The sequence below is a fragment of the Epinephelus fuscoguttatus genome, linkage group LG7 (genome assembly GCF_011397635.1).
Source record: "Epinephelus fuscoguttatus linkage group LG7, E.fuscoguttatus.final_Chr_v1".
Lineage (NCBI taxonomy): Eukaryota > Metazoa > Chordata > Actinopteri > Perciformes > Serranidae > Epinephelus > Epinephelus fuscoguttatus.
The window spans coordinates 30,541,087-30,554,775 of NC_064758.1; the positions used below are offsets into that span (position 1 = coordinate 30,541,087).

General features: G+C 43.2%; 1 protein-coding gene and 1 long non-coding RNA gene across 2 annotated transcripts in view; both read right to left on the reverse strand.

Moving 5' to 3' along the window:
• Positions 1-688: 688 nt before the first annotated feature.
• LOC125892219 (uncharacterized) lies at positions 689-2,164 on the reverse strand. Its single transcript, XR_007449717.1, has 3 exons — positions 1,963-2,164; positions 1,573-1,666; positions 689-1,023 (listed from the first exon to the last, which is right to left on the reverse strand). It is a non-coding gene; the product is annotated as an uncharacterized LOC125892219 (long non-coding RNA).
• An 8,636-nt stretch (positions 2,165-10,800) lies between these two features.
• Positions 10,801-13,689, reverse strand: part of fgd (faciogenital dysplasia) — an 85,880-nt gene continuing 82,991 nt past the window's right edge. Inside the window, exon 19 of the mRNA XM_049582050.1 lies at positions 10,801-12,416. Within this exon, the coding sequence (XP_049438007.1) occupies positions 12,171-12,416 (246 nt within the window). The 3' untranslated portion in view covers positions 10,801-12,170. The remainder of the gene's footprint in view (positions 12,417-13,689) is intronic.

The window sequence follows — 13,689 nt, forward strand, 5'->3', positions numbered from 1 at the left end:
TTCATTTTGGTTTAGTCATCATGACTGAAAATTATGTTAATGATTCGAAAACAAAACAGAACTTGATGCTAAACAGCATGCTTTGAGATAAAAGCTAATTCACTCAAAATGACAATGCTAACATGGTCACACTGATGCTGCTAACATGCTCACAAGGACAATGCTAACGTGAGGACAATGCCAAAATGCTCACATTGACATTGCTAACATGCTCATGATAACAATGCTAGACTGCTCACACTATGACAATGCTAACATAATTACAATGACAAATCCAACATGCTCACAGGGACAATGCTAACACTCAATTCACTCAATTAACTTATTAAATTTAACATGCCCACAATGACTATGCTAGCGTGCTCTCAATGATGCTAACATGCTCATATGTTCACGATGACACTTTCAAAATGCTCATAACAGCAACAATGCTAACTTTCTCAAAATAACAATGCTTAAATGTTCACAATGACAAATCTAACATGCTCACAATGACAATGCTAACATGGTCACAAGGAAAAGGCCAGAATGCTCACACTGACAACGCTGACAATGCTCACAATGATGCTAATGTTCATATGCTCACAAAGACAATGCTAACATGCTTATAATAACAATGCTAACTTGCTAACAAAGACAATTCTAACATGCTTACAGACTCACAATGAAAATGCCAAAATGCACACAACAAAAATGCTAACATGTTCACAAGGACAAGGCTAACATGCTCACAATGATGCTAACATGCTCACATTTGGGGGCGGCAGTAGCTCAGCCCATACGGACCTGGGTTGGGAACCGGAGGGTCACCGGTTCAAGTCCCCGTCCAGACCAAATGCAGAACGTGGACTGGTGGCTGGAGAGGTGCCGGTTCACCTCCTGGGCACTGCCGGAGTGCCCTTGAGCCAGGCACTGAACCCCCCAACTGCTCGGGGCGCCTGACCAAGGCAGCCCCCTCACTCTGACATCTCTCCACTTTGGGCATGTATAGGTCCTATTTGTGCATGTATGTGTATTTCGGACCTGTGTGTTAATGACAACAGAGTGAAAAAAATTGAATTTAATTTTAATAAAGTAATTAAAAATTAAATTAAATTTAAAAAAAAAAACATATTCCCAATGACAATGCCAAAATGTTAACAACAAAAATGCTAGCATGTTCACAAGGGGTCATCCCTATGTTTCCCGGGTTCTATGTTCCCCACTTACCACCCAAAAAGGTTCTATGTTTCCTGGGTTCTATGTTCCCGCTCAACCAAAAAGGGTTCTATGTTTCCCGCTTGGTTGAGCATTGGTTGGTTTGTGTAAGTGGGGAACATAGAACCTTTTTTGCAGGGTTAAGTGGGGAACATAGAACCCGGGAAACATATATAGGCTCCCGTTCACAATGACAATGCTAAAATACCCATATCATGACAATGCTAAAATGCTCACACTATGACAATGCTAACATGCTGATGTTTAGCAGGTATGTTTACCATGATGACAATCCAATAGTAATGCATGCATGCTAACATATGCTAAGTAGCGCAAAATGGGGCGCCCTGGTAGCTCATTTGGCATAATGCTTACCATTGAAGCCGAGTCCTCATCTCAGCAGTCCAAGTTCAGCCAAAGCCCTTTGCTGTATGTCCTCCCCTCTGTATCACCAGCCTTTGCTGTGTCACTATGAAGATAAAAAAAGAAAATGATCCAACAGTTATCAAGGCATTTCAGTCAAAGTCACAAATGTTGCCCTAATGAGAGGGTAAGAGAAAAAGTCATCTGGGAGCCATGAATGTCTGTACGAATATTCAAGGCATTTCCTCCAGCAGTTGTTTGCTCTACTTTCATTTTTGACCTTTTCACAGAAAGCTAAGAGTGACCAGTCAACTGTTATGTCACATTGCCAGTGGTGAATAGGAGGGTATTTGTATACAGGGCATACCACCCTCTTTTTCTGGCCATTCACAGTATACTCACCTACAAGCCAAAAGGCCACTGAAATATATAGGAGAGTGTACACACTTCCTCCTCAGTCATCTTCCTGTCAATGTAGTTGTATACCCACCTCATCAACTTCCATTGCACTGCACATTGCTGCAATACTTCCAGTTAAATACATCCTTCAACAGGTCTCCACCCAGAGGCTGAGATCCTTTCACCACCCCTGTCACCAGAGAGGAAGAGAGACAGATGAAAAAAAGAGACAGAAGCAAAGAGAGAGAAAGTGAAGAAAGGCACGAAACATATGGGAAATGCAACCGTTTCATTGTGTCACAGCCACCCTGCTGGTTCCTTAAGTGCCTGGACATCCATGTGTGCCAAACAGTGTTAATATGACTGGTGCAACCAGGGACAGTTCCTGCTGAGGTATTGACAGAGAGCTAACAGCGGGGCGGCCCGGCAGTGCTGAGGACAACAAATGAAAGATGAGAGAGTCCCGAGGGTAGCAGAGAAGGGATGCACTGAGAGAAAACAGGAGAGAAAGAAAAGTGATAAGGTAGGTCGGCCTGAACGCAGAAGGTGGGGACAGGAAGAGACATATAGTGAAAAATGGAAATGTTTGAGTTCAAGTGAGAGGGGTAGTGTGCTGCTGCAAATATAGAAAACTCTTTCACTTTTCTGGAGTTTTGCAAAGGAGCGACACACCAGAAAAAGAAAAGACAAGACACTGAGTTTGATAACTGAGAAAATAGAAATCTGCCAGGGCTGCCATGGTCTGGTGCCTCCACTGAAAAGTTCATCCACTTCTTATCTCGGGTCTGTCTTTCCATGTGTTCATCTTCTTCCATTCACAGGGACAAACATGAAAGGTACGCCTTATTATTGAGGACATTTGAAGAACAAGGCGTCAGCAAACAGTGCATCATGTCTACACAGATTTCTCAACATTGTCCCTGGGTCCAGTGGAGCTTTTACTAAAATCCTCCTCATACCGTGTGTCCTCAACAAGGGGGAGTAATTGCCCCAGTAGTGAATGGATGCAGCTCTACAACAAACATTTTTTGTGTATCTTAGATAAACAGTGCCTTCCTAGGTTATATTTGTGTATGTGCACATTGTGATTTTGTTTAGCAGGGTGCATCTCACTCAATTTTTTTTATTTATTTATATACCACTGCCAAATGACTCATCCTGAAATGATTGCTGTTATTCCAAAATGTCTCCTTGTTTCTTTCAGTGAGCTTTAGACGCTGCCATGTTTCTCCATGCTAACTGATGAGATGCTAGATGTTCTGTATAATAAGATATTCAGGTCTGGTATTTTACAACATCATTTGTTCAATGGCCCAGAGTAGACAGTGTTCAGTTACGGATGGTGTTTTTATCATTAGGTGAGCTAATTTAGGCTGCGGTATAATTTAATTTAGTGCAAGTGCGTACAAGTTCACACACATCTATCTGTTAGAATAAAAACAGGTGTGAAACTCAGAGGAATTAATTAGATATTAAATTTACTTGGGAATGAATTGAGAAATACTCTGTTGTTCCATGAAACAACGCTGCTTTCTCTTGTAGGAGGGTGTATCAAGCAGAATTTGGGGAGAGCTAATAGAACTAGGATAATACAGCGCTTCTAAGGCCGTTCTGGTCATTCACTTAAATAGACCTCAAATCATCATCATCAAATCAAGCTTAATGATTTCTAATTAGCATATAATGATAGGATGACCAACCCTCTCCAGTGGCTGTGAATCTGAATGAGACTTTTTTTCCATCTCCACTCAGGCTGTGAATGAGACAAAGATGTGAATGATGTTGTTTCTGGTGATTTATTGTCGCTATTACAGCAATTCATCATCATCTAGTAAATCTCTATCATGTACCTCCAGACTGTGTAATTAAATGTAGCACATTTCCCCCAGGGCGTCCGGTGGATTTGTGTTTCAGGTGGCGTGTGTTTAGATCCTGCTAACAACAATGGTTGTGAATTCAAGTTCGTACAGCATCTAACTTCCAGAAAGTGTTTTGTTAAGTTGATTTAAAAAGACTTGCATCAACCGTGCTCAGGCGGTGAAACTGGGGGAAACAAACCTGCATCTCATGCACAGAGATAAAGAGTACAAAACAAGAAAATGGCAGGAAACAGTCGTAACCACTTCCTTTGCAGGAATGCAGAAGTGATTACTTTCCTCACTACCGAACGCAAAGGGAAGGTTTCGGCATGTGCGTGTGGGTGTTGCTGCAGATATGATGGCAAACAACAGCATGATGCAACACATTCTGACTATAACCTGACCCTTGGTTTTCTAGTGCATCGTGCTTTTAACCAAGGCGGTGAAAGGTCCGAATGGAAGAGTAACCCAAACAGAAAGATGTGCTCTTGATCCACACCACTGGTAGTACAGAAAAAAAAACGAAGTTCGACCTGAGGATGATGCCAGAGAAATGGCCTATCTATTTGCCATACAGTAGCTGGTATAGGACATCTCAGATTCAGCTTGTCAGGCTCAGCCAGCTAAACTTACCTCATCTTTCATTTCAATCAGGAGAATGAAGTAAAGATAATATTTAAAGCACACAATGAGTGTACAGCTTACCAGATGTTTTGTACTGATTAAGATTTAACAAACGTCTTTGGCGATTGGACACCAGAGGGAGATATTTTGTGATTGAGGGACATCTGAGCAGCAGCAGGATAAATCCCCCCATGGAGTCCAGACACTGGAGGTGGTGGTGGTGGCTGATGGCTCTGAGGCTGCTGACTGCTGAGATGAGGCTGATGAATGTGTAAAGACTAGGTGGTGATGGGGAGGTGGGGGGTGTGCAAGACTGCAGCAAGGAAGAACTATGGCAGAGAGAGAACCATATTTAAAATGAGGAGCAGTGGGGCGTCGGTGGCTTAGTGGTAGAGCAAGCGCCCCATGTACAAGGCTGTTGCCGCAGCGGCCCGGGTTTGACTCCAGCCTGTGGCCCTTTGCTGCATGTCACTCCCTCTCTCTCCCCTTTCACGCTTACCTGTCCTATCAAATAAAGGCTAAAAATGCCCAAAAAAATATAAAATGAGGAGCAGTAAGATGATAGGCTGACAGAGAAGGTGTGTCACAGTGTAGTTGATTGATTGTGTGGTTGATTGTGAATCAGCTGATGAATCAATTGACCTACCCAGACAATGACACTGAGAGATCTTATTTTGCTGCGTTCGGCAAGTTTATGAGCACGTTGCGCAGGTGAGGTCAGGACTTAATAGGAAGGTAGCAACCAGATGCCATGCGACATGCACCCAAGCGCTAGCTACAAAAGTTGTGGACACAGCACCGAAAAAACACAACTATAGAAGGACAGAGATCCAACCGGACAAAGCTGGAGTTGGCTTTCACTTTCACTATTGCTGGGGATACTGTTTACAAACAGTAGCCAACCATTTCTGCACAGTATATGTTACAAAGCAGCCACTTCTTAGAACAGTGGTTCCCAACTGGTGGGTTGCGGGTCCATTCCAAATGGACCACAGGTGACTTGAGAACAACCTTGTAAAAAACACCTCATGGCTCGACCAGTTGGGAACCACTGTCTTAGACTGCACAACATTAATGGACGTCACCCTTTGGTTTGTGGACTCCAGTTTTGAAGTCTTGAGTTCGGCATTTTGGCCACCGTCATTCTGGATTTTTGGAGCCAGAGGCGACAGTATTTGGACTAGAGGTTGAAGCTACAGAAGAGTGAGGGGTGGATCTGATTCATAGACTGTTGTGATGCTTCACAGCCTCTCACTCAAAGCGGCCATGCCCTTAATTATGCGTAACTTCAAACCTTAATAACATTTAAAAGCTGTCATGAATGGACATTACTTACAGAGACCAAAACCATTTTTTGTACCAGGCTGTTAACATATTTGTTTCTGCTTTTGGGCATTTTAACATGGGTGTCTATGGGGATTGCCAGCCTCAAGTGGCCATTCAAGGAACTGTAGTTTTTGGCACTTAGCGTTGGTTACATTTTTCATCCCTAGAGGTTGCCACCTGGGCCATATCAAGTAAAAAGATGTTAATGTCGATTTCACGGCAGTTTTAACTTCAACCTTGATAGGTCCATGGTTCCCCAAAACAAAACAAAACAAAAAAAAATAACAAAACAAAACAAAAATGAAAAGCTTTTTCTCTTTCTGCTATTGTCGCTAAATGAATTTAAAGTAGATCAGCTTATTTAACGAAGTTGATGTACCTGCATGATCTTTGCACTTTTTGGAGTTTTACCATGGACATGTCACTTTGGATAAAAGCTAAATAAATGTAATGTAATGTAAAAAATGCTAGTAATTGGAATTGGAGTCAAGATAACTTTGTGAAACTATGTCCAAGGTAAAACAAATCAGCTTTTTCCTCTTTCCTGTTTTGTTAATCATCTTGCAGCCCCTAAAATTGACCTTGTAAACCTCTAAGGGAACCTAATCCTCCCCAGGATGGGAATCAGTGCCCTGCGCTAAAGCTGTGCTTTGAGCTGAATGTTAACACGCCACTGTTACGATGCTAAACTGCTACTTTTAGTGCAGCTGAGGCTAATGGGTATTCAGTCATAGTTGTAAACCTGCTGTCGGCACTACATAAAAAGTCTTACGAATTATCCTCAAGGGACCAAGAATGTCTGCACCAAATTTCATGTCAATACCTAAATGGTTGTAGTGGTATGTCACTCTGGACCAAAGGACTGCACCGACGGGCTGGTCAATCAATATCAGAATCTGAAGATGCTGCCTGAGTGGCTGAAAAGAGAGCGTAATAGTGAAGAGAAGATTAATACGAGTCCTCTATGTTAAAGGCAGGTGGTAATTTGTTCTTCCCACTTTCCCCAAATAGGTAGGTCAGCAGTGTAGTGTATGCAGAGATTTGGGAATGCAAAATGCAAATGTTTCTGGGCCACACAGATGCATACACACACACACACACACACACACACACACACACACACACACACACACACACACAAACAGCTGGTAAGAGGCTTACGCTCCAGTGGCATATGACAGCTTTCCCATTAAAACCATTCCCCTCAGCTGTTGTGGGAGAAGAACCAGCCTCACAGAATCGTGGCCACAACCTGAAACCCTGAACAAGTACAATAATTTAAAATGCTCTGTTTTGCTTTCCTTTCACCTACAACTGTTGTCTGATACATTTCTGGCGACAATAATTGCTCTGTCCACACAACCTTGCGTTTTGTGCTCATTCAAAGAGGTCTGCACCTTTGATGAATACAGCCATAACGGAAAGCCTTGAGGCCTCTGATGGAGGTCGGTTCGACATGCTACGGCTCCACTGCAACCTTGGTAGAGTCAGGTGTTACTGGCATCACACATAAAGAAGTGAAAGCAAGAAACAGAGGTATAACAGACAGGAAGAAGAAAAACTTCCTGCCACAAACTCAGTGTGTTAGCCCACTAAACCTCCAATTCTGCCGAGAAGAGAAGAAGAGCTGCGCGGATATGATTTCAAAGAGAAAAAAGTCAAAGATTAGCTGGGAAGAAAAACAACAACACAGAGACTTGAGCTTTCTCGAGGAGGACTCTGGAGAGATGATGAAAGCGTATCTCAGCGTGGTCTCTGTCCTGCAGTAGACACCGTACCCACCCTGCTCCGCTTTGTTCTGGATGTACAGCATGTAAAATGACAGAAGGAGGCAGTCAGCAGTTTGCTCTCTATCTCTGCACCACAGCTCACGGCCCTACGGAGACACCAGCCTTTCAATTCATCATTTTGACACTTAGTGTTGACTCGCTAAATAAAGAAGTTACGGTTCATGTCGCCTATCAATAGCTGTCCTCTCTCCTTTTTCCTGTAAATGTGCATCAATAAGTCTATGTCCACAAAAACTGCAAAAACAAGCACGATGACTGCAAAGTAGAGACAAAACAAAGGGAGGGAGGATGAAACTGAATTAAATCAAGATGTAGAAAAATGGACTTATGGCAGCTGCACCCTCTCCACACCTACTTTTTTTACACACACACACACACACACACACACACACACACACACACACACACACACACATATCTGAAAGTTGAAATCAGCCATAATTTAAGTAGCCACCCCTTACAGTAAATATGATCTATATCCTTTCTTTGTTTTACTTTGCTCTGCCCAAATAAATTCACTTTTACAACTGTGAAGTATCCAAGTATTCCACACCCTGCATACTGCACATGCAAACACACACATGCAGTTCCAGCATAAACATAAACCAAAACCTGGGTGTTGTTTTAAACAGCATATTTCTTACTATGAAACTGATCACAGGCAGCAGATATACTGTGCAGCTGTGCCTCTCTGGAAACATAATCTTCTGACATCAGATTGAAACAGCAATGAGATGACCATAAAGTGCTCTGCCTGCTTTGCTTTCCATGTTGAGAAGCTTGTTATGAGTCACCACAGTACAGGGAGTTTCAGTGCAGCTCTCATGTTCTCATGGTGACAGCTCCATTGCTGCACACAGCACGCAACGTGTTTTTTTGAAAGAAAAAGTCGCTGTGTTATTGACTTTATGTCGACGGAGACTTTTGTTCCCACAGTTGCTATAGATCTTGTTTAGTAGTTTGAATCCATATCAAAATACTGACAAAGCGCACGCGCACATGCCAACAAGAAAACGCACTGAGCCAGAGCAGCTGAATCACAGCAGACAAGAAGTGAGCATGAAAAACAGTAAACAGGGAGGTGGTAATGCCGGGAATCTAAGCTGAAAATATTATTTTTCATCAGTCATGCAAGCAGTATGGCTCAAGGGAAGGCAAAGTCTGTAAGTCGGTCGATCCAACACTTTGGTCCAAACTCTAAAAACTCAGCAACTACGATACTGAACAAGAATCTACACTCTTTTTTTCACAGGTTTAAGTTAGAAATCTCAGACTTTTTTATGCACTCAGTAGATACAATTCTGTCCAATGCAATTTTGTTCAAATCTGTTAGTGAGCACTTGTCCTTTTCGAAGATAATCCAACCACCTGACTGATTAAACAGCATCATTACGACACAGGTGTGCCTTGGGATGGTCACAATAAAAGGCAACACCTTCTCACTCCGACCTCGTCACATATTGATGTTTCGTCATGTCACGTCCACATACAACGTGGAAGGTATACCCTGGGTGCGTTGGTTGTTGACATTCTGGGACGCTGTGTCAACCTCAGCCTGTTACATGCATTGTCTTCTTTCAAGATACACTTCCATTTTCACAGGAAGTTTACGTACAGTCTCTTTCAAAATAAACTCACTACATCAGGACAACACTGCAAATTGTTTTTTTCCCTCAACAACAAAAACACGTGTATTGGGTGAAAGTCCGTGTTTGTTGGACCCATCCACCCCAGTTGGACTTTTGCCACCTTAATTTTATTCCTTGTCCCACCACCTTTACCCCTGACGCCGCCAAGCACCATTAAACTATAACAGCAACTGACTGCGAATCATGCCAACGTAAAAGGATGCCTTTTTCGTTGGTTTCTGATGCTGCAAGTCACTGCCCAAGTGCCGGCTTTCGATGCCTTCTCAAAGGCCACTCTAAAATATTCAGTTTGATCACACAACAAAATGTTTTGAGGGAGTGTGCTATTGGCTTGCTGACTGCAGGAATGTCCACCAGAGCTGTTGCCTGTCAACTGAAGGTTCATTTCTCTACCATAAGCTGTCTCCAGTGACGTTTCCCTGAATTTGGCAGTACATCCAACTGGCCTCACAACCGCCTAAGTCAGTTACAATGACAAACTGCTGTTGGGTCAAGACGAGAACGGCAAGCATGCAGATGAGCTTGCCTAAGACGAAACCTAATGGTACATGTAGAAATTCTTTGATTGTGCAAATCATTTGTTGCATCAGCTGCCCGGGTGGCTGATCTCAGACGATTGTACATGTGAAGACGCAGGATGTGGAGGTCTTGAGCTGGTGTGGCTACATGTACACGTGATCTGCGGTTGTGAGGACGGCTGTACTGCTAAATTCACAGAAACAGCATTGGAGAGCCCCCTACATTTGCAAAAGCAGAAACCACGTACATGCATTGTACATGCAACCACATTTGATGCCTCTCTACAATATCTGGTTCATGAGATATGAAAGGGGAAGTGGCAAAATGGTGTGTGTGTGTGTATGTTTCTTTGTATAGTTAAGTTATGTGAATCTATTTAGGAGTTATGCGCCTATTTGTTATATGCCAAAACTGTGGCTTCCAAAGGGTGGGAAAATATTTGTGGATGGACTGACCAACTGATAGAGCGACCTGTAGACCTGCTGGTTGCAGCTAAAAGAATTATCATCATGGTAAACATACCTACCAAACATCAGCATATAAGCATTGTCCCTGTGAGCATGTTAGCGTGCTTCTGTTACCATTTATCTTAAAACACCGCATCCCAAAGTACAGTGTATTGTTCTATAGTTTTGCTCTCTACTACTGCTCTCTACTACTGTATTTTGACGGTGCAAAATACAAAGAGAGAAACTGGGAAAATACTGAATACCAAACTGAAGTAAAAACAGGAAGTGAATATTAAATTAAAAGAAATGGAACTAAACTACAGTATAGTAACCCTAAATGACAAGTAGGTTATGCATGCACACAGAAAGTCATTTGCACACATACAGTATGCCACATGGTCATTAATCCTCTTACATCTCATCAGCATATAAAGTCAAATATCTACTGGCATTATTTTGTATGCTGTTTTGTGTGTGATATCAACACAAGATCAGTGGCTGGAGCTTCTCGCTCTTGGAGAAACATCTGCAGTGTATGTGAGTGTGTGTGTGTGTGTGTGTGTGTGTGTGTGTGAGTGTTTCATAAAAAGAAACATTTGCAGACAGAAATTCTTGACACGCCAGATCTTGTTGGACAGCGCGGTACTGAATGAATCACAACGTCTTTTTATTGATGATATGCTCGACTGCTTTTCCACTGTGCACAATCCATGTTTTAAAACACTCACTGCTGCTCACTTACAGTACGACAAGAATGAATTCTGGAGCATAAAAAGAGGGGCAGGGGGCAAGATTTCAGAGCACGGTACATAAATATGAGTGAGTTTACATGCACAAAGAGATCCAATGACAAGATTTTTTTTGCTACTTTTGCTTAAAGGCTGGTGGCTGATAGAGGAGCGGGGTTGGGGGGCAAGGCAGAATTAACAGTTTTACAGTACAGTACTTGGTTTCCATCACATCACCAAAGGGAGAGAAGCAGGCAGACAGTTGCTATGCTAAGAAAGAGAGAGAGAAGTAAATGGAAATGATTTATTAAGTACAGGTAGAGATGGTGAGGGACTGAACCTGCAGCACAGTGTCAGAATAGAGGCCACTTGATCTCATTCTGGCTGTGTACTCTCACAATCATGACAGAGTGGAAATGTGGTGGATCAGACTGGAGGTCTCAGAGTCCAAAGACAATGACAGGGGGGAGTTGTTACCTATATAGATGAGAGAAGTGTGAAGAGAGGGTCTGTAAGATGGGAGCTGACAGTGGGAGCATCAGGTGGCCAGCCACAAGCGTACACATCTGTGTCTTCTTAAGTTAAAATGTCTTCTGTTTTTTCTTTGTTTCCTTACATCGCACTATAGTATACATACTGTACAACACCCACTGAACTGCCACTGTGTCCCCAGCAGGAGTGAAGAGAACAGAGAGGTGGCGCAGGTTTCTTACACTAACATTCAATACTTAAACACGGGAGGGGACTCGCACTCAAATCACACGCACACGCACACACACACACACACACACACACACACACACATACACACACATACATACGTTCGCACAAATGGAAAGACGGACACATAAGATTTAATGCTTCACAACACAGTCGCGTAATGTACAAGAAACTTCATCTTTAAAAAAAAAAGAAATACAGGAACCTTCTTCAGCTATATTACAAATAAAACATTTAGTCCTCTCCGGCGGTTTTTGAAAACACTAAAATATCCTAACCACACATACATACAGTGGTGTTGGTGGCTTGATAGCGTAGTCCTTGTATTCTGTGTGTTCGACAGAGACAGGAAGGTACAGAGAGAAGAAGCCGTGTGGTCATGAGAAGATTGAAGTGGCATAGGAAGGATTGAGTGGTCCTTTCAAAAGGGGAGGAAAAAATAAAAAGAAACAAAAAGTGCCAAGGTAAAGTGAATTCAAGTAATGTGTGCTCTATACACAGGAGAAGGAGGGAGGAGGGAGTGAGTCCTGCGGCTCCGACACGGCCACTACTGGCTCTTCCTGTGTTCAGTCAGGCTCGTCGATGCATCTATGGGTGTTTCTCCGCGGGCGGCTTTGGACAGGACATCCACCCACTTGGCCTGGAGTTCTGGATCTTGGGCACTTAAGAGCAAAGTTTGCTGGGTGTGACTGAGCCGGAGTGAGTGTTTGATCTCCGATTTCTCGCCTCCTGATGGTGGCACGACGCTCACTTCAAACCCAGGGAGAGGCACCACCCTCGCCCCCTTGGAGTCCTGCAGAAATTAGCAGAATAGGTCAATCAGAGGAAATCTGGTAGCATATAAAATGTATTTTTTTGTAAAGAAACATGCTGCGAATACAGCTTGTGACAGCTTGTCTCTAGAGCTGCAGGAGAATATATTCCACCAGGCACGTATAGTAAACCCTCCGCTCTCCCTTCCCCCTCTTTCTTTCTGTATAATCAGGAAATGCTTGTCCAACTCCCATTAATCCTAATCTTTGGAATGGCAGCTTTCTGCGGTGGGATTGGGATATTAGTCTTGGAAATGAAACCACGGGAGGCTTTAACAGGCTGACTTCCCTTCTGTGCCATCCACTATGAATGACAGACAGAGTCTTTAGCAGAAAAAAAAGCTTTCTAAACATGATTGCTTTGGGAATCTTCATTTAGAGCAATCATGTAAACCACTTGTGAAATGCATCTCCTTGGAACGTCCAGAGCAGATTTATTGCTGCACACTGAGCCAAGATTTCCAGGAACTACGTTAAAGCCAAAGGGCTGCTACATCTGGTCAGTGCAGAGGAGTCGCACAGTGGAGCAGCGCTGCCGACAGCAGCCGCAGCTATACCTGAGGTCAGATTCAGGACAACCAAATCCTCCTGGCCCAAATCTACAGAGCACAGACAGTGTGCAGACAACCTGGCACAAGCAGGATTGGATAGATCTGACTTACAGTACACATGCTCACTGATGTGGCCAGGCGCTACACTGTACATATGTCCCGACTCAGAAGGAGGAAGTATAGAGGGGCCAGACGAGTGTAGCAAGAGGATCAGTGAGGTGACTCAGGCACACTGTTAATGTGGCCATGTGGGGGAACTGTAGTGCAATGTTTGACCTTTATTTCTACTATGTTTAATGCAACAGGGGGATCACATGTACTGTCCTAACCTGCTCCGTACGTCAGCAAACAGGTTAAGCAACATCTTGCTTACTTGGAAAAACGGCTCTATTTTTGCACTCGTGCTCCAAATCCAACCTTTTTTCATTGGTCAAAATCATAATCATCAAAATTGAAGACTGTACATTAAGCTATACAGTTATATACAAGATATTTTTGCCTTTATTTCATAGGACACAGTTAGCGTGAAAGGAGGAGAGACAGTGGGGATGACATGCAGCAAAGTGCCGTGGGCTGGAATCGGACCCACGGCCACTGTGGCAAGGACATAGCCTTTGTACATGGGGTGCCCACTCGACCAGGTGAGCTAGCGGGCGCCACAGTCAAAACTGGCGCTAACGTCCTTAATCTTTCTGTATCCATT